Source organism: Stigmatopora argus, chromosome 17, assembly GCF_051989625.1.
Source record: "Stigmatopora argus isolate UIUO_Sarg chromosome 17, RoL_Sarg_1.0, whole genome shotgun sequence".
NCBI lineage: Eukaryota > Metazoa > Chordata > Actinopteri > Syngnathiformes > Syngnathidae > Stigmatopora > Stigmatopora argus.
The window spans coordinates 7693344-7714769 of record NC_135403.1 but is presented as its reverse complement, the minus strand read 5'-3'; the positions used below and the strand labels follow the sequence as shown (position 1 = coordinate 7714769).

General features: G+C 37.7%; 2 protein-coding genes across 5 annotated transcripts in view; one reads left to right on the top strand and one right to left on the bottom strand.

Annotated features, from left to right (window-relative positions):
* The window catches only part of mpp7a (MAGUK p55 scaffold protein 7a), a 67172-nt gene extending 59807 nt beyond the window's left edge, over positions 1-7365 (bottom strand). For 2 of the 3 annotated variants that reach the window (XR_013305731.1, XM_077623872.1), the window contains exons 1-2: positions 7075-7365; positions 5886-6027 (exon numbers count right to left, since the gene is read on the bottom strand). The gene's annotated coding sequence lies outside the window, so the exon portion shown is untranslated. The remainder of the gene's footprint in view (positions 1-5885; positions 6028-7074) is intronic. The other variant, XR_013305732.1, reaches the window with a different exon arrangement.
* An 812-nt stretch (positions 7366-8177) lies between these two features.
* waca (WW domain containing adaptor with coiled-coil a) lies at positions 8178-20132 on the top strand. 2 transcript variants are annotated; one of them, XM_077624512.1, is made up of 13 exons: positions 8178-8436; positions 8618-8648; positions 9302-9494; positions 12418-12509; positions 13015-13130; positions 13232-13350; positions 14071-14322; positions 15242-15364; positions 15508-15656; positions 16918-17042; positions 17720-17915; positions 18382-18509; positions 18585-20132. In XM_077624512.1, the coding sequence occupies exons 1-13, from the start codon at positions 8396-8398 to the stop codon at positions 18652-18654; spliced, it is 1635 nt and encodes a 544-aa protein (XP_077480638.1). In that variant the 5' UTR covers positions 8178-8395; the 3' UTR covers positions 18655-20132. The 2 variants fall into 2 exon arrangements, with proteins under 2 accessions (XP_077480638.1, XP_077480637.1); XM_077624511.1 differs by having other exon boundaries at positions 8179-8436; positions 15505-15656.
* Positions 20133-21426: the final 1294 nt, after the last annotated feature.

Below are 21426 nucleotides of genomic sequence, written 5' to 3'. Positions count from 1 at the left end.
CTAATGGAAAGAATCTTGTTTAATAAACTGAAAGGACACAAAATTTCATTTTCCAGGTTTAATAGTCGAAAAATGTGCCAATTGGCGTTGTCAGTCTAATTTCTGATAAGATAGGAAACTATACACCACAGGTGTCAAAGTGCCGGCCCGGGGGCCAAATCTGGCCCGCCGCCTCGTTTTGTGCGGCCCAAGAAAGTAAATCATGAGTGCCGACTTTCTGTTTTAGGATCAAATTCAAATGATTATAGATGTACATTACATTTCCTGATTTTTCCCTTTTTAAAAACAATCATTGCAATTTTTTTATCCATTTTTTTCTTTTGTGTTTTTAGTTAGAAATTTTCCATTATGAAGAAAAAAAAGCTCAAATAAACATTGTTTTAGATCTATAAAAACTGACTATTTAGGACTTTTGATCCAGTTCTTTTAATCAAATTTTAAAAAATAAAAAAATCTAGATATTAGATCTAAAATGGTCCGGCCCACATGAAATGGAGTTGATGTTAATGTGGCCCGCGAACCAACCCGAGTTTGACACCCTTTATTTAGAAGATTACTGTAATACGAAGTTGTCCGTACAATGTCACAATTTCATTCTTTAATGACGCAAAGGGGGCATTCATAATTCTGTTCTAAACCCACAGAAAAAAATGCAAACATTGAGGCAAGCAACGAATGTGCCGATCAAAAATAAATAATTTATGATCCGCAGTGATTTTGTTCAACACTTTTTATCCTGGCCTGCGTCCTGCTTCTGATTTTCATACAAGAACAGCAGCTCTTTGTCTTTCCCTGACCTATTAAAAAGGCCACAGTCAGTGTCAGTCACCACTCACACATTCCTCTCTCACACTCATTCATAGCAGGATGGGTTGCCCGAGAATTGGTAATAGGAAATTTCATCCATCCCAGACATGAAATGAGGATGGGTGTGTGATGAGCACAAAAGCACATGAATGATGATGTAGTGAATGGAAAGTACATTTCTGATGAAAAAGGCTGTCCTTAGCTGTTCTGTTTAAGAGATCAGCACACTCATTGTCTTTACGTATAGTGCACTGCGTACTGTATATCCTCACATTAATCAGATAATGGATTTGCGCAGCAATGCGAGACAAGAAAAGAACAGCAGGTAGCCATAAGCCTTACTAATCTGCAAGTCTATAATATGTCAGTGTTGCTTGGTAACCTTCATGATGTCATCCTATTAATAGGGTGAATTATACTACCTGTAGAATCTACACACTGGGATGCGATTGAAGATGCTATCTAGATCTAGATACTGTAGAGGCGTTACTTAGAGTACTTTGTTCATGCTAAAAACAGTGTAAACCTAAGTTGCATGCAGACACATGTGTTGCATATGCTCAATATTATGCTTTGTGTAGAAGTTTGTTCATTAACACATGCAAAATGAAGTGTGAGACCAAAATGTGATATATCTAGATTGGGTGTGAAATGTTCAAACTAATTAATTCAATTTCAAATTGCATGAGTCAGTATTAAAAATATATTGTCTCATTTAATTACCTTTTTTCTAACCCAGCAATTCAGACTTATTTTCTGGTGGCACAGCCTATAGCAGAGATTTGCCACACTCATTTTTACTGAGGAGAAGGGGCGCACAGATGAAAACCAGTGACAGTAGCTTTCCATTTGCATATATAAAAGACATTCCAAACCACTGATCCCAATGCAACTATGCTCTCATTCAACATCCTTTGCAGGACCAAAGGCTAACGGTGGCATCTTTCACAGGAAAAGAGTTTAAATTAGGTTAATATACAGTAAAAAAAAATGTATTATCAATCCTTCCATCTAATGGTCCATTCTCTGGTGTAATAAAATAGAAAACAAACAATAAATATAGCAACATTTAGGTTCAAAGTATAAACTTGGTTTAAAAAAAAAAGAGTAGATTCACCAAATGCAAAAATACAACGACACACAATGGCTTTGTTCCACAGAATTATTAAAATTAATTCATTTTGATGATTTTGCACAGAACGAATACAAACTATGACAGCAGAATTACACACACACCAAAATCCTGTTTCCTGATTCATGGAAAATACCAAATGCGCCTTTGTTTTACCCCCTGCTGTCTGGTTTTGTTTTGTTTTTTAAAGCACAACTACTTTTCTCCCACTGTTGTGGCTTTATGATCCTCAAGAGAGTTATGAAGAAAGCAAATCATAATGACCCAGACCTGACCCCATCAAGACACCCTGGCCCAGATGGTGCTGCAACGGAGGGCAGCTGTGTCCCTTTATAGATATAACAAAAATCAAAGTCATTATTCCTACAAGCTAAATCGTTGTATTCTTACACTGCAAAAAAAAAGATGCGTTAAACATTAATGTTAAAGGTTGACAGGATCGAAGACACTTAGTTCATGCACATCCCAGCAAAAAGATTCTTGTATAAAAGTAAAAACACAAAATTTAATTAGTCCAATGTTTAATAGTCAAAATCATCGATATAACCATTTTCAGAAATGTTTATGGGCCATTATTATTTTCGCCAATCAAATTCAAGTATCTCAGATTGTCCCGTCTACTCGTCACACATTGGTTACCTTACTGTATTATGTGCGGCTATAAGTTTCATCTGAGTCTCAAAGGGACAAAGGGAATAGACATCAGAATGAACAGGTGCAGAAACAATAAAAAGTGTGTTTTTGTGGCAACTTTATACCAGTTTCGAATGTACTGATGTCACACAATGGCTTGTATGTGATGTAATTTGTGGTGTTTAAAGAGTCTTTTTTCCTTTTTCAGAGGTTAAAAAACAAAAAGTGTGCTTTGCATACACAAATACTTTATATATCAATAGGTTAGCTTGACTGGGTGTTAATGGGGGTTTTGCAAAAAAATAAATCCTCCACTGCACAGTGGAAACAGGATAGAAGAGGTTTGCGCTTTAAAACCTGTTCATTTTGTGACAAAAATCTAGTGGCGCAATAAATATTGTAGAAAAACCTTTAAGGAGCATCTGTTACAAAAAGGATGCCAAAATGTTTTCAGAGAAATTGATTGATACTTGCATGCAGGGTCAATGATGTTTTTAACAGACCCATGTTAACTTCCCAGCCACAATACGGCATTAACAACAATAGCATTAAACTCACATAATTTATGAAGATAAGAAACAAATCCTTTTATGGGTCTGGATTTCAATGGTTGTTGAACTTTACCATGACAATAACCTAACCCGTATCATCAGTCAGCTTGTCAAGAGTTAAAATGTGATCCGGTATTCGCAAAGACAAAAGGACATACTCCAGCTTGCATGGAGAGAGCCGTGCAAAACAAAAACAGGATCGACCAATGGAACGAAAGGCAGGAAAGGGAGCATTTATTATCTCCTGAATGTCCGCAACAAAAGGCCACTGTCTGTTAGCACACCAATTAACACATTCCACCTCCTTGCCATGAAGTGGACATGATCAACAGAATACAAGGTTGCGTGTGTGTGTGTGTCCCCCATTTCCTGGCATCCCCAATCATTTGCATGGGCTTTACATGGGTTGCTAGGAAATTACGAATTGCCACGAACACAGCGTGGGAAAAACAATGTGGCAATTGTGCATCCCTGCATCATGCCCTTAAATCTAAATGACTAACATCATTTAAATGCCATAGGTTTTACAGTGACTAATAGTATCTAACAATGATCTGGAAATGGCCAACAAGGGGCTTAACTACACACTCAGTCATTCAAATTCATTGCATTATAGTGGAAGTCTATTTGTCTAAATTGTTTGAACATTCATAAATCATCCGCCAAATAAATGCCGAGGGCGTCCACATCCTGAATCAAGTTTGTAATCCGAGTAATCTACACAGACAAATCAAGTTTGTACCTGCTTTTGCACATGTAAAACTTTAGTAAATATGGCTTTAAGTTACGTGAGGGGGATTTTTTTTCATTAGAGAATGTTTTTATTGTTGTATTGCGAAAGAAAATGTATTTTTTTAATGTTTATGTTAAGTGATTGTGCTTCATTTGCCAAAAGTGTGCCAATCTTTCTCTCTTCCTTTTAAAAACGCAGCGTCTGTTTCTTGGAAAATATTTTACAGAGGAATCATGAGATAATGCTGTCTAAAGAAAACACAACTTTGCGATAAATATCATTATGTTATGCAAATTACATATTGCTGATACTTATGAAAGGGTAACCGGGCTCTACCAAAGATACTCGTTTATTTCTGTGGATGATACTAACGCCGAGCCACTTGATTACACAACAACTCATTCACTGGTGAAGTTTATGGCTGCAGCTGGCTACATCACTCTGAAATATAGATACCATACATTTTCTGCACTCCATTAAACTCAGTTGACCTAAAAGCAACCTTAGGTAGTGACAGAATGATTCCAAATGTTCAGTATTTGTAGCTGATGTGATTGACAAGCAACACTAATGCGTACAGGTGAGGACGGAGAGAAAAACACAAAGAGAAAATGTTGTCATTTTCTACACACCATTGAAGAGATTTATTTGTTTCATATCCGTAAATGTATTTACGCTGCAAGTCTGGAAAAAAAAACGAGGATTCTATAAAAAGTATTATGGAATCCTATATTTTTCTTCCTCATCCAAAATTGTTATATCTTTGATTTGCCTGGTTATGCAACAAAATGCATCGTGAGAAGATTCCTATCAATTACATTTATAAACAAATACAAGTGGGAAGAACGCGCCACGACTGAGTATCTTGAAGGAAAAATAAAAAAACTTGTTTTTAATTACAATATAGACAGTTGAATTACTGCCAGATGGAGCATAATTAAGACTAGTAGAAACAAGATTTGACAAAAACGTGTCCAAAAAATATTTCAAGAGCTTCAGTGGAAAAAGAAAACAAACAAAAAAAAGCATTACGCAATTACGGATAATTAACCACACTTGTGGTCGGAAAGTGCCTAAGGTTTTACTAGGCAGAGCCATTCCAAGTAAAATTGTTTATTCATTCATTTTCCAAACCACTTATCCTCACAAGGGTCGCGACCTATTAGCACCAGGTAGGAGACACCCCGAATCGATTACTATCCAATCACGGGGGTTCAAAGTGACAACCATTTCCGCTAACATGCCTAAGGGAAATTTACAGTGTTCAAACAGCCTACCAAGCACAACTATACACCCTTAGACAAAATTATCACCCTTTTGGGGGGCCCTTGTCATCCTTGAATGAATCATAAAGGCAACAACACACAGCAATTGTCTGTTTTGTTCTGTCACTGTCACTGAACCATCCTGATTTTTTTTTTAAATCCAGTATGACCCTGTCACGAGTAATGAACATAAAACAGTAATGTCACATTTTAGACAATAGATGAAAGAGGAGCCAGTTTATTGGCAACATGCAAATGTAGCCATTGACATAATATTATTCTTGACTGAGAGCAACAAGCAGTGTAAAGAACAATTGTCCTCTGTGAACGTATTCTAAACAAATGAGGCATGGTGTGTATATACTGAAAGAAACCCTACCTCTTTAGGACAATCAAGAGTATCACTACAGTGTTGTTCATTCACTGTGACCCCACCAAGAACATGACATTAATCCCTATGTCCCTTAGTGCGAGTAGCTTCACAATTACATTGTGGAATAACATCGGGGATTAGTGATACCATGGAATAATACAATGATAAAAAATTAGGAGTGGTAGTGAATGGATGGATGGATGAATATGAAACACACTTTTGAATGGAAATACTGAATGAACAAATAAATAAATGAAATGTTTGATGAATGGGAATACAAATTAGTCAATACCAGTATAAATATCACATAGTATAATTTGAATGCACTAAAAAAAGAGCGAGAGATTCAGACATGCACTTCACTATTTGCATTCTAGGCTTTTTTTCTCACTTTGTATCCAAACGACTGCATTCCTGAAGTTGAAACTTCTTGTGATTCAGTGTTCCCAAACATCCCATGGCCAAGTTAGTGACCCTCCAAGCCGGGAATAAAACCTTTGGAATGTGAGCAATGTAAGGAGATTAGGAGACACCTGTAGAGACAACCAAAACATTAGGCAAACTTGGGACACCATCTGAGCTGCTTTGACTTTCTCCCTAAGCTTGTGTTCCCTTGTCTAGTTCTCATCATTCGGACTAATGAAACAATAACAATCATTTCATGTATTCAAAACAACAAACACAAATGAGTAGTCAGTTGGTATAAACCCAAGAATTTAAGTTTGTAAATTGGTTGGTGGAGCTGTCAATACATCTTGTAAATATATTGATGAAGACAACTATTTTAAAGAAGTGCAACATTTACTGGGCTAATGGATTGTATAAAATACTTTCTCTTTCGTGAAAAGAATACAAATTATTTCTCAATTTTGATTTTTAATTGACAAATTAAAAAACAATGTGTGCATTTTTCTAAGCACACACAAAAAAGTAACAACAATCACCAGACAAAAATCGTACAATGTTGTAAGACAAAACCAAATGGATCTTTTTTAATTATTACATACGAACTCAAAGTATGTAAATGACTGAGTTGGGTTGCGGGGGAGGATGACAAAGTGCTGAGTTTACAGAACCCGTGGTTTGGTGTGTCATACTATAACTCCTTTCAGTAGACTTGATTTTAAAGGGCTAAGTTACTTTCTTCAGGTATTTTATTTATTATTTCAGATACTACATGGATGAGTGGGTAGATGGAAGGATAGATGGACAAACAGATAGACACATTATTATCAAAATAATTATTCCTATTTTCTGCCATAAGACATTAAATGTAATATTTTGATAATATACTATTACTACATTAAAAATGTCTGCTTATTTATTACCAGACTACAGTACGTACAGTTCAATTCGCCTAAAAGGATGATATATACGTACAGAGGCGTTGTAAAGATATTTTAGCGTTTTTAAATAAAATAAATTTCTGAAAAGTAAAACTTGAGGATATCCACAAAATCGAAAATAAGTATGCTTGTTACTAATCAAATTATTGCACCTTTTAAACAAAAAAAAGCGAAAATCATACTCTCGACTACATTTCTCAATACATCATAGTACGTTAGAACGCTGCTACTTACTTTGCATTTGAAGTCGTAGTTGAATCAAAGAGTTCTCGCTAGCCTTTGTATATTCCAGGCATTATTATAACATATATTTTTTATTATTTGTTGTAGTTTCCACTTGAAAAAGGGTGCTTTGGTCCTTCATAACTTTCTCCCCGCGACAGTTCAGCGTGCATATCTGCTAAAATGAGCTTTCAAAACGTTACTTCTTGGTTGTGGCACTCTTCAAGAATACGATTATATTTCGTGTACTGACTTGAAAGCAGTTTGTTTATTCAGATAACACTGTTTGTTGGGAAAGTGGAAAATGTTTTACTGATCTACGGTCTGTATCGTACAGGGCGCTGGCAAACAAGAGGCTGTCTCACCCGTTTGTTCATTGGCCAACACCTTAAAAAGGCGGACTGTTTTCTTAAATGCTTTGTCTTCATTGGTTCTCTGAATAGCCAATCCCTGGCAAGCAATCTTGATATTTTCGTTTCATTCACGGCATTCCTAAAAACAATATCATCCCACAACTGATTTGAAACATACCAATGGTGGAACAATTCCTGCTTCCATTAGTAATATTTTCCTTGGTTAACATAACTCGTGCTTGTATTGTGACTCGATATAGTTTTCCCTGTGCAAAGGCGGTTAGATGCCTCCCCCCAAAGGCCATGTGTAGACAAAACACAAGCGGGCGTGTCTGTGACCAACGATTGAAGCAATGTCAAACATTGACCACTAGATAGCAGTGTTGCTCAACACAGGCATTTGTGGTTATATGCGTGGCTATGAATTAACATCCAGGAATAATTTTGAATGTAACTCGTTTATTTATATTCCCCTTTAAGCGGAAGATAAATTATACGCCTCAGGTTTGAGTTTGACTTGTGAGTCATGCAGCTCCTCGGTAGGGGGAGGAAAGACACTTCCTGTTAAGGTTGCCAGATTTGTGCAGTTGTGGCCTTACGCGTTATTTCGGAAATTGTAACTCTTTAGATAATTAATTCTGATAAAATTTATGGTTGAATATAGTAGGGTTATGATTTATTCATATGATTCTCATTATGAACGTCGGTTACTGTATATATATGATTCGTGATTTTAAGATATCTGGCATCCCGGCAGGCACTGCACTGCTACGTTTTGTCGTGTGATCGGAGCAACACGGTTGTGCGGTAGATGGACTGAGTGAGGGAGGGCGCTCTTTCCAACACTGCTGCCTATAGCATCGAAATACCTACCAGCTACTAGGCTCAAATTGACGAATTCTGGTTGCCGAATAATCAAGAAAAGACCGTGCCGTCAATAGTGTTTCCCATCCCACTCCAAACACACTAACACGGCATTGATGGTAATGTATGCGAGGAAACAACCGAGACTCGGCGATGGGTAAAGATTTTTTGACGTTACTTATTCACATTTTATTTCGCCTATAGCTACGCTTGACAATCCGCCATTTTTTTACCGAAACCCAAATAAGTGACTGGAAAGTTAAGCGTTCACTTTGATCCATCTGGCGATGTTGACGCGTAAAGGTTTGTATTCATGTGTTGTTTCTTGCTTCTTGCAGGTGCGACCGAAGAGATTCTCAGCCCTATCAGGTACTTGCAGGCTAAACGTAGCTTGCTAGCAGCAAATCAGATTAAAATGGAAACTCCGGTTCAGGCTTCTGGGGAGCTCAACAGGCCCCAGTCAGTGCGGAAAAGTCCAAAGTAGATATTTTCTTGATATAAACTGCGAGATTATGCCATGGAAAGCACCGACGGATAAACACGATAAACATGTATCAATCGCAGTCGTGTTTTTCGAAGAAACATTCCGACCAGTTTTACAGCAGTTATAGCTGTTAGCTTGTTACCGTTAGCTCGTTTGCTAGCCCGTCTGATTAAGGCCTGGCCGTAATTTTAAATCTTGCAAACGATTTAAATCGTTTCAAACGTCAACCCGTTGAATCTATATACATAAATGTACGAAAGGTAACATTATAAAGAATGTTGGAGACTAAGAATTTATCAACTGACGCTCCGAAATTTATCATCTCTTTGAATGGCTATTTTCTTTCCTCCTCTCACGGTATTTATATGTAATAAAGGTAAATATATTCATAATGAGTGGCTTTAGAGAATTAGCAGGACAGATGAATAGACGTAGAGTATATCTCACCCGATGAGAGATAAAAAAAAATTGATGCATCTCAGTACAGTTGTTTGATGTGTTGTTGTTGTTTTTAAATCAATATTTTTATGTATTCTAGACTCTCAAATACTCATCTAAGAGCCATCCAGGTGGAGATCACCGACATGAGAAGATGCGAGAGCACTCAGATGTCACTCCTCCCTGCAAAGTGCTTCGGAGGTCTGACAGCCCGGAAAACAAACACAGTGACAGCACTGGGCACAGCAAAGCTAAGGCTGTCCATGCACATCGTGCCAGAGATCGCGACGGAGGTGAGAAATTAATACTTGAGATTTTAAAAATTCCGACTTGAGCCAATTGTCCAACAGTAAATCTTCATTCAAAGTTTTTTGGGTGTTTGTATACAATTTTGTGGTGGATGAGAAGATTTAAGCTTGATTCAGTTGCTTCTACTGTGATCTTTAGATATCAAATTGTCAATTTGTACATGCATGTTTTAGATATGTCATCAATGAATGTTTTTGGAATAGGTTATCCTATGGTAATTACTCCAACGGTTAATTTTATAATGGCACACACAAACATACTTTTTTGGCTAAGGCTAAGGTTTCAGTGCTGGAGTCGAAGTACTGTTTTTCGTATTTTAGTTTTACTTGTTTACATATTTTCATGCACATAATCCATACTATGCCAAATTCAGTAACTAACTTAATGAACCTTCAGGACAGATTTATTTAGTGAACAATATTTTGGGCAGATGCACAGTGTTCTAGCAATAGGGCAACCTGATCAATGAGGAAAGAGTTTTTAATGTGATTTGTCTTGATGCTTTAATGTGCAACTTGAAGACCATCAGAGAGTTATTACATGACGTATGGTAATCTGTTGTTCCAATTTGATACAGCTATTTTTGTTGTATCTGATTTGGTCTCACGATCAGTTCCAATTATTCAGTATTCTTAATTTGTTTTCAGCACCGCCGCACTTTTTGTCTGCCGTAAATGAATCATGTCTGCTCCGTGGGACTCTCTTTAGAAACCAATAATAGTAAAAGAGCATCTTGTAATTTGTAAACAAATCTTTTCTTTTCTCGAGGAGGTACCAACAGAGCTCACTTTAATACAAAAACATTATTTATAGCCGAGTCATCCAACAGAGGTTGCACCAGCATAGTTTTTACTAATGTCGACTGTTATTTCTTTTGCAAAACCAGGTTGCATTACAACGTTTAATTTTGAAATATTTGGGATTGATATATTTAATGTATTTTTATAACGTGGTTATAGCAACAAAATGCAGCAAACAGGACATTTTGTAAAACAGAAAAAAGGGTATGTAATACTGATTGCTTAATTCTTGCATTACTTTTAATAGTCTAAACATACAGATATTGGTATAAGATCAACATATTATAAAAGAAAATCTGCATCAGGGAATCCCTCATAATGATGCGAAAGCTATTTTTCCTGGGGTCCATAACACCATCATAATAGGACATTTAGCTTGTTCTGGTGATTTTTGAATTTTCCAAATTATGCAAGATGTACTTTGAATTGAGGACGCGGAATGTTGACAACCACACGCAGCCAAACGTGTGCACCCAAGCACACACAGCAACCATAGCAAAGTGAATAGAGCATGCCACATAATGTACACACTGCTGTCCCATAGCAAGTCATACCAAAATGTGTCCTCGGGTGAAAAGGACAAGGGTTTGGCAAACCTCCGACCTAATTTGCAAACTCAGTAGATTGGTCGCTTCGCACTTGTCCCAGAGAGAATAAAAGATTCATACAAGGTCCAGCGTGAATTTTATGAAGTACATTCTAACTAGCAGTGAACATCTAATAGCAAGTAATGGCATCTTAAAACTCGGACTGGATTGTGGATGGTCACTAATTACAAGATTTACAGCTAGATTCGGAATGTGTGAATACCTGTTTTGCACCTTTTTACACTAATTTTCAAATACTTTGACAGTTTATTCACTCCAAGCTGTTTGCCTATTGAAGATGTACTTTGCCTAGGTTGATGCACAAATGCAATTTTGTCCTTTTTATCCTTTCTACCTATGCCACCTTGGCTACAGACAGCAGAGTTAAACAAGACTGAACAAAAGAAAATACAAATAAAGACAAATCTTTCTCGCCAGTCATTATGCACCGTGCATACTGCATCCATAAAATCGGAATTTATGCTGTATGAAAAGAAACTGACCGTGTATAAAATACACTGTCAAACCATAAACTTATTTAATAGTGAGGTATGCTGAGGAAGCAGCTTGAGATGTTTCATTGCTTATCTCCCTCAGTTTGCAAACTGTCGTTTTTCAGTTAAATAATCACAGTAACTAAAAAAAATTACAGCTGCGAGTACTGACACACAAAGCTGCTAATGCAAGCTAGTCTTATATGATATCTGTTAACTACTCTATTTTGTTGCATTTAGTTATTTTGGGGGCCACATGGTGTGGCTATCACATCTGCCTTACAGTTCTGTGATCGAGGGTTCAATCCCCGGTGGCTTCTGACCTTTCTGTGTGGAGTTTGCGTGGGTTAGTTAATTCCAGGCACTCCGGTTTCCTCCCAAATACCAAAAACATGAATGGTAGCTTGGTTGAGCATTCTAAATCAGCCCTGGGAATGAGTGCGTATGTGCGAATGGTTCTTCGTCTCCTTGTTCTCTGCGTTTGGCTGCTAACCGATTCAATAGGGCCGCCTACTGTCTGTAGTTGGGTGGAATAGGCTCCAGCACCCCCACGACCCTTGTGAGGATAAAGGGAACGAAAAATCATTCGGAATTTTTTTAATGTTATCAAGCTAAGTGCTTTATCAAATGGTAACATCAAATACCATAATAACTAGTGGTTCACTTACTGTATTAGTAATGAAGAATGCACTGATCTTGTCAGTGGAAGAACTGGGAATGAAACCATTTCAAAATATCTGACAGCTGCCTAAATTTTTGTTAGTAGATATATTTGCATCAAAAAGACAAATAAGATGTGCATTTGTTTTGAGTTGTGTTTTTGTTGTTGTTTTGTTATTACCTTTAGCTTCACTGTTATAACATCTTAACCCTAATAGGGTAAAAATGCTTGAATATTTTGTACAAGAGAAAATGTATGTTTTCTGAAACTTTGTGTGCCATGTTTTTAGTTTTAAATGAGTTCAGTAAACACAAAGCGATCATGAAAGGATGTGAATTTTGATTTCAAACATTTTTGTCTTTCAGGGACCAGTTATTCACCACATGAGAATTCCCACAACCACAGTACGCTTCAAAGTTCCAACTCCAATTCGAACCCCAGCAAAACCTCTGACACAGTAAGTTTCCTCTGACATGTGTGACTGAATAATACAGCTGTTTTTCCCCCTTCACAAGCTACAGTTGAGTTTGACCGCTCAAAGCTCCACAATTGTACTCTTCGCTTGGTGGTGCTTAACTGTTAGCTGTTTTTGGCGTACGTTCGGGTATCGCTAAAATCTTCAAAATAACATCCCAGCCTATCTGTTGCAAGCTACCAGCTGATGCGAATATTTGGTTTTAACTCGACTTGAAGATTGTAAAGTCAAAACTATTCAAACACTGCTTTTGCAACTGGCGCTATTAACTTGAGGTTGGAAACAAATTTAAGATATGTTCAGATGCCTCTCTACTGCCCTTGTTTGAAATGAGTACCCAGTATTTTATCCTCGTATAAACCTGCATCTTACTTCAAAAAGCTTCTGTGAAAACATCCCAGTTTTGCCTTTATGGCAAATCAAATTACAACCTCTTGCATCAGACATTTTCACGTCTTTTAATTGCATCTCATATTTTCTTTGTCAGACTCACGAACCAGGTGATGACTGGTCAGAGCACATCAGCTCATCTGGGAAGAAATATTATTACAACTGCCGAACAGAGGTGTCCCAATGGGAGAAGCCCAAAGAATGGCTGGAGAGGTAGCGATGATCGGTTTCTAAAATAACCTGTTTTAAAAGATGTTGTTTTTATAGTCTTTCACTTCCATAATATTGCACATGTACACACTCATACCTGTTAGAGAACAGCGACAAAAAGAGGCAACAAAACATACTGCGCCTGTCAACAGTTTCCCCAAGGACAGGGACTACAGAAGAGAGGCAATGCAGACATCGGCGCCTCCTGGGTTTTCAGCAACAAGTAAGCGCTAAACATTGTATCCACACAAGAAGTATATACCTTGTTGCTTCCATTAGTTGAACTGTTACTTTGAGTATTCTAGAGTTCATTTCAAATCTATTGTAGGGTGGGGCAGAAGTGGTGGCTGAACATTATTATTCCATGTATCACTTTTTATCTTCTGCTAAGTTACATCAGTTAAGCATCATGTTACAATTGGTATAAAGTGATGCTTGTTCCCACATGATCTTTAAAATTCCTTTTGACACATTTAGTCAAGCCAACTTTCTCCAGCTTGATTTTTGGTTTTTCCACTCTAGTTTAAATGACGATGGTGTTAAACCAGATCTTTTTTAAATAAATGTCTGGACTTCCATAAATATTTTAACTTTTTCTAGTTAATTGTAACATGACCCCTTTCCTCAAATCAATTTATTTTTACCACAGAAAAGTATTGTTATTGTGCAGTAGTTTGCAGTAGTTTGAGTACTTGATTACTTAGTTTCAGGATCACAAGATGTGCCACTGTCACAAAAGTTTTGATTATACTTGTCAAATGCGACACTTTGCATGTCAATCGTTTGAATTTTCAGTTTTTGTTGCATTTTTTGGGGGGGAGCAATCATCTTTGGTCTAACACTGGGATTGGAAATGAATTGATTGTTGGTGTTGTAGAATGGGTAGTAATTAAGATGGACACTGAAGGAATAGAAACCAAAAATGCCTTTCTTTTTATTCCAGAGTCATCGCAGGCAGAGAAGCCTACAATAACTCATGCGACCCAGTCATCATCTTCTGGGTCGGGGAGTTTGAATCCCTCATCAGGCACCCCAGGCACATCATCATCCTCGACGGTCCCTGTATCCCCAGTGTTGCAGTCCCCAGCCCCTCCGCTTCTCCAAGACCCCACATTGTTACGCCAGCTTCTTCCTGCACTTCAGACTGCCCTCCAACTCAATAATGCCAGTGTGGACATGGCAAAAATCAACGAAGGTGCGTAAGCTTTTCAGTTTATGCAGTACTTATATCCACAGGAGATGGACCAATCATTTTGAAACTTGGTAGCTTTGTAAGCTGGGCCAGATCCTTGAAGCACTTTTAATTGTGTACTTGATGGTGCCTTTGTTGCCTTTATAAAGGCAACAGGGCCAATAGAGGCTTGTATGCAGAGGCTCTGCTCCAGGGTGTAATTTACTATAGTGCTTGTTTTTTTAGACCACCTGGAAGAGGTCTCAAAACCCTACCTACTTTGTTCTTTTTGGGAGGATACTAACCTAATTTTCCATTTGTCTGTTATTCATGGACAGATCAGAATGAAATTTGGTATTTATATTCGAGCTAGTTAAGCATTGATCCTCACAGTCTGATTTTTTTTTGGGCTCATAGATGTACAATTAATTTCGGAATTACAATTCTACTTCTCTTATTTGTTGAAAGACCACAATTAAAGTTGCCAGGTATATTCTTAATCCTATCCTATGTTGCAAGGTTCCCAAGTTAGCGGGTAGATGGATTTTAATGTCCCTGGGCTAATTAGTAGACTTTCAGTGAGTAAGATAGGTGGTCATCAGTCATTTTGTTGTTCAAAACTGGATTTTAGGGGATTGGGAATGGATTTCATATTGCCAAATGTATACTCGTCCCTTTTTAGTAGATTTCTATTTTCCTGCATCTTTTTTGCCAATATGTCTTCATACATCTTGGCGCAAGTTTGTGAGAGACTTTGGCTTGTTTTAGTTTGTCGACAAATTGAGGTAATTTTGATCCGTCCGTCCAAACTCGGTCGTAAACAGTTACTGACTTCTACATTGGATTTTATTCTGTAATGGAAGGTGCATACTCAAATCCTGTGTATTATGAACCAAAATGAGCCCTAATTTTGATTTGTCTTACGTTTTTTTTCCTTGTTTAGTTTTGACAGCTGCCGTCACACAAGCTTCATTACAGTCGATGCTTCATAAGATACTCACAGCTGGACCATCAGCTTTCAATATTACTACTATTCTCTCTCAAGCAGCTCAACTCTCCAGTCAAGGTAACAAAACGTGGAGACGTGCAAAATATCTAAAGACATTTTTAGCAAGTATCAGTGGCCAGGGCAAAAATGACATAACTGTGCTTGTTACCTATATGTTGTACTTGGTGTTTACACTTGTCTTTTTGCTTTTTCTTTAGCAGCTCAGCAGTCAAACCAGTCACCAATGTCGTTAACGTCAGACGCATCATCACCCAGATCCTATGTTTCCCCTCGTATCAGCACACCGCAATCAAATGCTGGTTCCCACAAACCTCTCCTCAGCACACAACCTGTCATCTCACTGTCAAAGGTAGGAACATAAAATAAAGGCATGCTCTGTTGAAGTTGGATGGATCATGATGTAATGTTACTACTACAACTACCCTACTTAAATAATTTGTTTTTGTTTGTCAGCATTGGCTTAACTTGACACTTGACTTTTTACCCCATCTGTATATGATCAGCTGTATTCCATTCAGTTCTCAGTGGTCAGTTACTTCTCTCAATCCATGTGCTAGTATTTGCAACTACTTTGAATGGCTCTTTTGGGGAAAGCATATACTGTGTATTTTACTTTATATTTATCATGGGTACTCCTTGGGATAGAAAAGCATACTATAGTTATTTTTAGGTGTCACTCTTGATGGTGTGCTGACTATAATTATGGAAAATTCAAAATGGCGTGCTTTAACTCAGATGTGTTCTACTCAAATTAACTCCAACTGTCGCATGAGAGCTTTTGTTGTTCAAAGCCACAAAATTCCAGAGAAATATCCAGCAAATGTACCTCCCCCTAAAATAAAACTATCCTCTCTATCTTCTCTCTCACCAAGTGGCCAAAGCACAATTTTTCAAGGCTTAACAGTAGCTAAAGTGAAATATTATGCTGATCCAACATTAATAAATATGCAAGAAGTTATAAGTTCCAGTAACTGTTTTCCACATAAATCATGACTATTTGTGGTCTTTGTGGCTGCAATAATTGTCTGACATTTCAGTGATGTAATGGCTGTATGGTAGGGGTGGGCAAACCGGTCCTCGGGGGCCGCGGTGGGTGAAGGTTTTTGTTCCAAATGATCCAGCCCAGACACTGTGACCACTGAGGTTTCTACAGAAAACAAGAAGCACCTTCCTGCAAGCCACTGATTGCACTTGTAGGACACCAGATTGGTGTAAATGTGTCCTCCTTATGGGTTGGAATGAAAACCTGCACCCACTGCGGCCCTTTGTGGAATATTTTTCCCACCCCTAATCTATGGTGTCTGATGTAAGCTAATTGTTTCTATAAAGAAAAGTCCATTAAAAACCTTGCTTGTTAAGCACTCGACAAGCATTTCTCACCTATACATTGATTGCTACCATTAAGACAGGTGGGGAAAAAATGTAAACATTCACACTCGCATAACATGGGCATAGTTAAAAAGGCATCCCTTTTACTACCTGTTAAAAATTAGACTGACTACTTTGCTAAACCAAGTTGTCTTGATTTGTACAAATGTAAAACTGTACAAATAAAAATTGGATATAAAATCCAGTCTCCTCATGTTGCCCGTTGGTGTATTGTTTTATAGGTGAGCACGCCAACGGTCAAGCAATCTTCTCATTCCCAGCAGATATCCCAGCAACCCCTCCCTGGTGATAAGCATCACACACACGATGCTACCACAGCATCACCACGCAATCTTCAGCGCCAAGGGTAAGAGCCATATCCGTGTGACATAATGCAAATTAAGGACATGTTGTTTTCCTCCTGTGATTTAAGAAAAAGCTCATGTCATAATCCCCGAAAGCATGTACATTTTTAATCAGTCACTTGTGGTACAATTGTGACTGAATCTACAGCGACTCTAAAAAGGCTGGGGAAATGCCTTGGTTTTCTTATGTATGAATTTTGTTGACTTAGAAGACGCATATAGCCTAGTAGTGGCTGTTGTTCGGCAATTCATTTTTTTGTCTCGCCACCTGCTGGTCGTTTTGGGAAACGTGGCTGTATGAGTCATTGGGACTTTAGTGGTAGTTTCTTCAATATCTGAACACGGTGAAATTATTAAATGACATAATTTGTATTGATAGTTAAATATAAGGGAAATAGATGCATGCTAGCATTTTAGAGTTACTAAATGATGCTAAATAATATAGACAATATCAAGTGACTTACAATGACAATGTACACAATGTGGATATGTCCTAAAGTCTGTTTTGAATGAATGTTTTCAACATTTAGGGCACTATTAATGTAATTAAAAAAACTTTTAAAAAAAAAAACTAGATGTAAATTGGTTGTGGGCAAAGTGACTGCTTCTCGATTAAAAAAAAAAAGAAGAAAAAAAAGAAATGCATTCTAAATTGTGCTTATTGTGTCCTCGAGCCCAGCAGTCAAAGGAGTCCCTCTCCAGGTGGTAACCATGTCGCACCTGGCAGCAGCAGCAATGCGCCGACATCTGCCTCTGCTACGCCCACCTCGACATCCCGGCCACCCTGCTCTTTCACTCCCACCCTCGCTGCTCATTTCAACGAGAATCTTATCAAGCATGTCCAAGGTTGGCCTGCTGAGCACGCGGAGAAACAGGTTTGTACCATTTGCTCAAATATCACCAAGTAAATGTTTCGCGCATATTTAGCTAGAGAAAGTCATTCAGGATCTAATTGTCCCTTCTTCGCTCAGTTTTTAAAATTAGTTGCTATAGGTCGCGCTTTTTTCATAGTTTGTGTGAATCTGCCCTATTACTCGAGTGCGACTTATGTTTTGTTTTTCTCTCGCTGACCAAGTATGTGCTTTTTTTTGTTTTTTTCTGAAAAAAATGTTAACAGATGCTCTATTTAGTCTATTGTTCTCCATTTCATTATTTTTACTTGAATATACGTTTTAATGTACGTTATCGTTCAAATAAAATAAAAATTCCCTCCTTGAAATGCTACTTATATTCCAGTGCAACTTGTATATATATTTTTTCCTCATTTTGTATTTGGCTGGCGCAACTTTTATACTGAAAAATGCGGTGTATTTTGTTAACTTTAAACCATTTATGGTACAGGCATCAAGATTACGCGAAGAGGCACACACGATGGGAAGCATTTGCATGTCTGAGAACTGCACAGAACTCAAAAACCTTCGTTCCTTGGTCCGAGTCAGTGAAATACAAGCCACGTTGCGCGAGCAAAGGTAAGAATGCTTTAACGCACATGCAAGTCTGTTTTAGTCTCCATAGATAGATTTTTTTTCTTCTCCCTCCCATAGGATCCTATTTCTAAGACAGCAAATCAAAGAACTTGAAAAGTTGAAGAACCAGAATTCCTTCATGGTCTGAGAACTTCTTTTTACAAATGGAAGCAGGTATCGGAGGGGGGTTAAAGAAAAAAAAGAGGGTATAAGTGGAGGAAAACCCATTGCACATAGCTTGAAGCCTGAGGCAGAGCAGTTGTTCAGTTCTTCTTGAGCCCCATCTTAACACATTCACACAGGAGCTCTTGTTGGTTCAGCTTTGGACCTTTAGGGCAGAACCAAGAGAGAAGGAAAGGAAAAGGAAGGAGCAGGTCTTTGGAAAGGAGTGGTTATTTACAACTCTGCTTTGTTTAAGGAAAAAACAAAAAAAACAAAAAAACATGAGAAAAAAGAGAAAAGACCCCAAAAAATAAATGTAGATTTCTTGTAGATGTTATCTATGTTGTAAATATGTTTTGTAGAATGAAGCCATGGAAAGCCATGTCTATCAAAGCGTTTCACGTCCAAACTAATCAGCGGCTAGGCGGCGGCTAAATTCTTTAGCTGGCCTCATCTTCATGCTTACTCATCTGCAGCTTCCTGTTGTTCATTGATCACAGAAGGATATTTGGAGTTGTTAATTTACACAGAAGCCCAGCTATACTACAGCATAACACTGGTATCGTTGTTCTTTTCCTCCACAAACCTTTGAGGAACTGATGACTTTTCCTCTTCTCCACCCTTGGGGTGAAGTGCACTCAGGCATGGTGAAACATCCCTTCTAGCAAAGTCCAACACAACTGCTCCTTATGGTTGGGTGGTGTATTTGCAGCTTCTGGTCGCCCGCAGCTCCCAGTCTTGATAAAATAGTGCCTGGTGGTGTGGTTGTGTGTGTGATTCCATAAGATAAAACTAGATGGGATGTTGCTTTGATCATTCCCACACCCCCTCAACTGGCTTCATCCTGCTCCCAGCACCTCCCAATTTCCACAGGTTTTGTTTTGTTTTGAATATTTTCCCTTTTTTTCAAAATGCAGGATCATTCCATTGTACAGTCAAAGTGGACAACATTCAAAAGGGTTTATTTATAAAGAATTGTAGAGATCTACACTTTGATTTGCACTTGGACAAGAAGCAAACAGGTGTGTTTGGGCCGGGGTTTGTGTGGTAACAAGGTTAAAATGTGAATTGTATGTATGATAGTAAACATGTTAAGCTAAAGAGAACCCTAGTTATTTTATTTGAGTGTTGGGTTTGGTTTGCTATGATGCTAGTGCCTTGTGGAAAGTCTCATTCGCCTACACTTACCTATCCTGTTGGCTTTCTTTGACCTTCTGTTTGACTAAATAAAACCACAAAAAAATCCAAAATAAAATAAGGTCTTCATTCAACGAGCATGTCCCATCCTTGTTATTGATTGCCCTCCACTGTTAACTCTCACTGGGTCCCCAAGCTGCAAATTTGACTTCCACCATACTGTCATTCTTAAAGGCTAAGACTCAGCACCACACATCCCATCCTTGCTTTGTATATTGTTTCCTGAAGTATATGACAGATGTAATAAAATATGTCTCTCCAGGGTTATGTCTTGTATTATTGTGTTGCATTTTTTATTCATTGAAACAGTTTGTCCGATTGAGGTAGTGATTATGGATGTTGATTTTTGAACCGTTGCAGGGGTTAATTCTGGTATTTAATTTAGTTTTTGGGTTAGCTGCTGGGATTTGTAGTTCTTTCCTCTAGTTTTGCTTGTGAGTGTTGAGTTGGAAAGAAGCTTGTCATTTAGGACTTTTAGGTTGAACCGTGAATTATGGTTACTTTATAAATATTTAATTTTACCCTACACTAGGGGTGTCAGACTCGGGTTGGTTCACGGGCCGCTTTAACGTCAACTTGATTTCACGTGGGCCGGACCATTTTAGATATAATATTTAGATTTTTTTCTATAAATGGATTAAAACCCTGAATATTGAGTTTTTTATAGATCTAAAACAATGTTTATTTTATAAAAACACAGAAAAATGGATTTAAAAATTACAATTATTGATTTAAAAAGAGGAAAATCCGAAAATTTAATAATCTATACTTTTCATTTTAATTTGATCCTAAAACAGAAAGTCGGCACTCATGATTTACTTTCCCGGGCCACACAAAATGATGCGGCGGGTCAGATTTGGCCCCCTGGCCGCCACTTTGACAAATGCCCTACACCAGAACGAGAAATAATTTAAGTAAGATCATTTTTAATCAAACATTATTGGTTTTTTTTTATGTTTATTGTATTATATACAGAACACATTTTAACCAAAATGTACAATGTGATTCATAGGGGAAATATATTTTGTTTATTGTATACATTTACCTTAGGTTATTACCAACTTTAAAAAGGAGTACAAAAGTGAGTAATCCCTTCAACGTGGTACGACGAGGCGCTGGAAAAAATGGAAATAACTGAACACTAACTAATTCTAAAATGCACCTCCAAGGGAACCTAAAGAGAAGAAATGTATTTGAATAATTTTACACCAAATGTGTATTTATTGAACATTTTTGCAGACTTACAGTTGCATGAGTTCATTTGTTTTCTCTGTGTTGTAGATTTAGCAATGTGTGCCCCTCTGTTACCCCTGTAAAGTCAATGCAATAATCTACCTCTGTTCAGTCAATAGATTGCAAGATCTACAGGATTTATTGATTGGAACTGAGCCATTTCATCTGGTTCTGCGGGAGAGGAGCAGCTCTAACCTGGGCCTCGTCTAGATGATTAAGCAAGGAGAACCACTCAAAGACTCATTTTGGGCTCTTGTATCCATTCCATAAACTTATTCTTGTAATCATAGAATAAAATAGTCAGCAGAAATTTTGCTCTAAAATAATC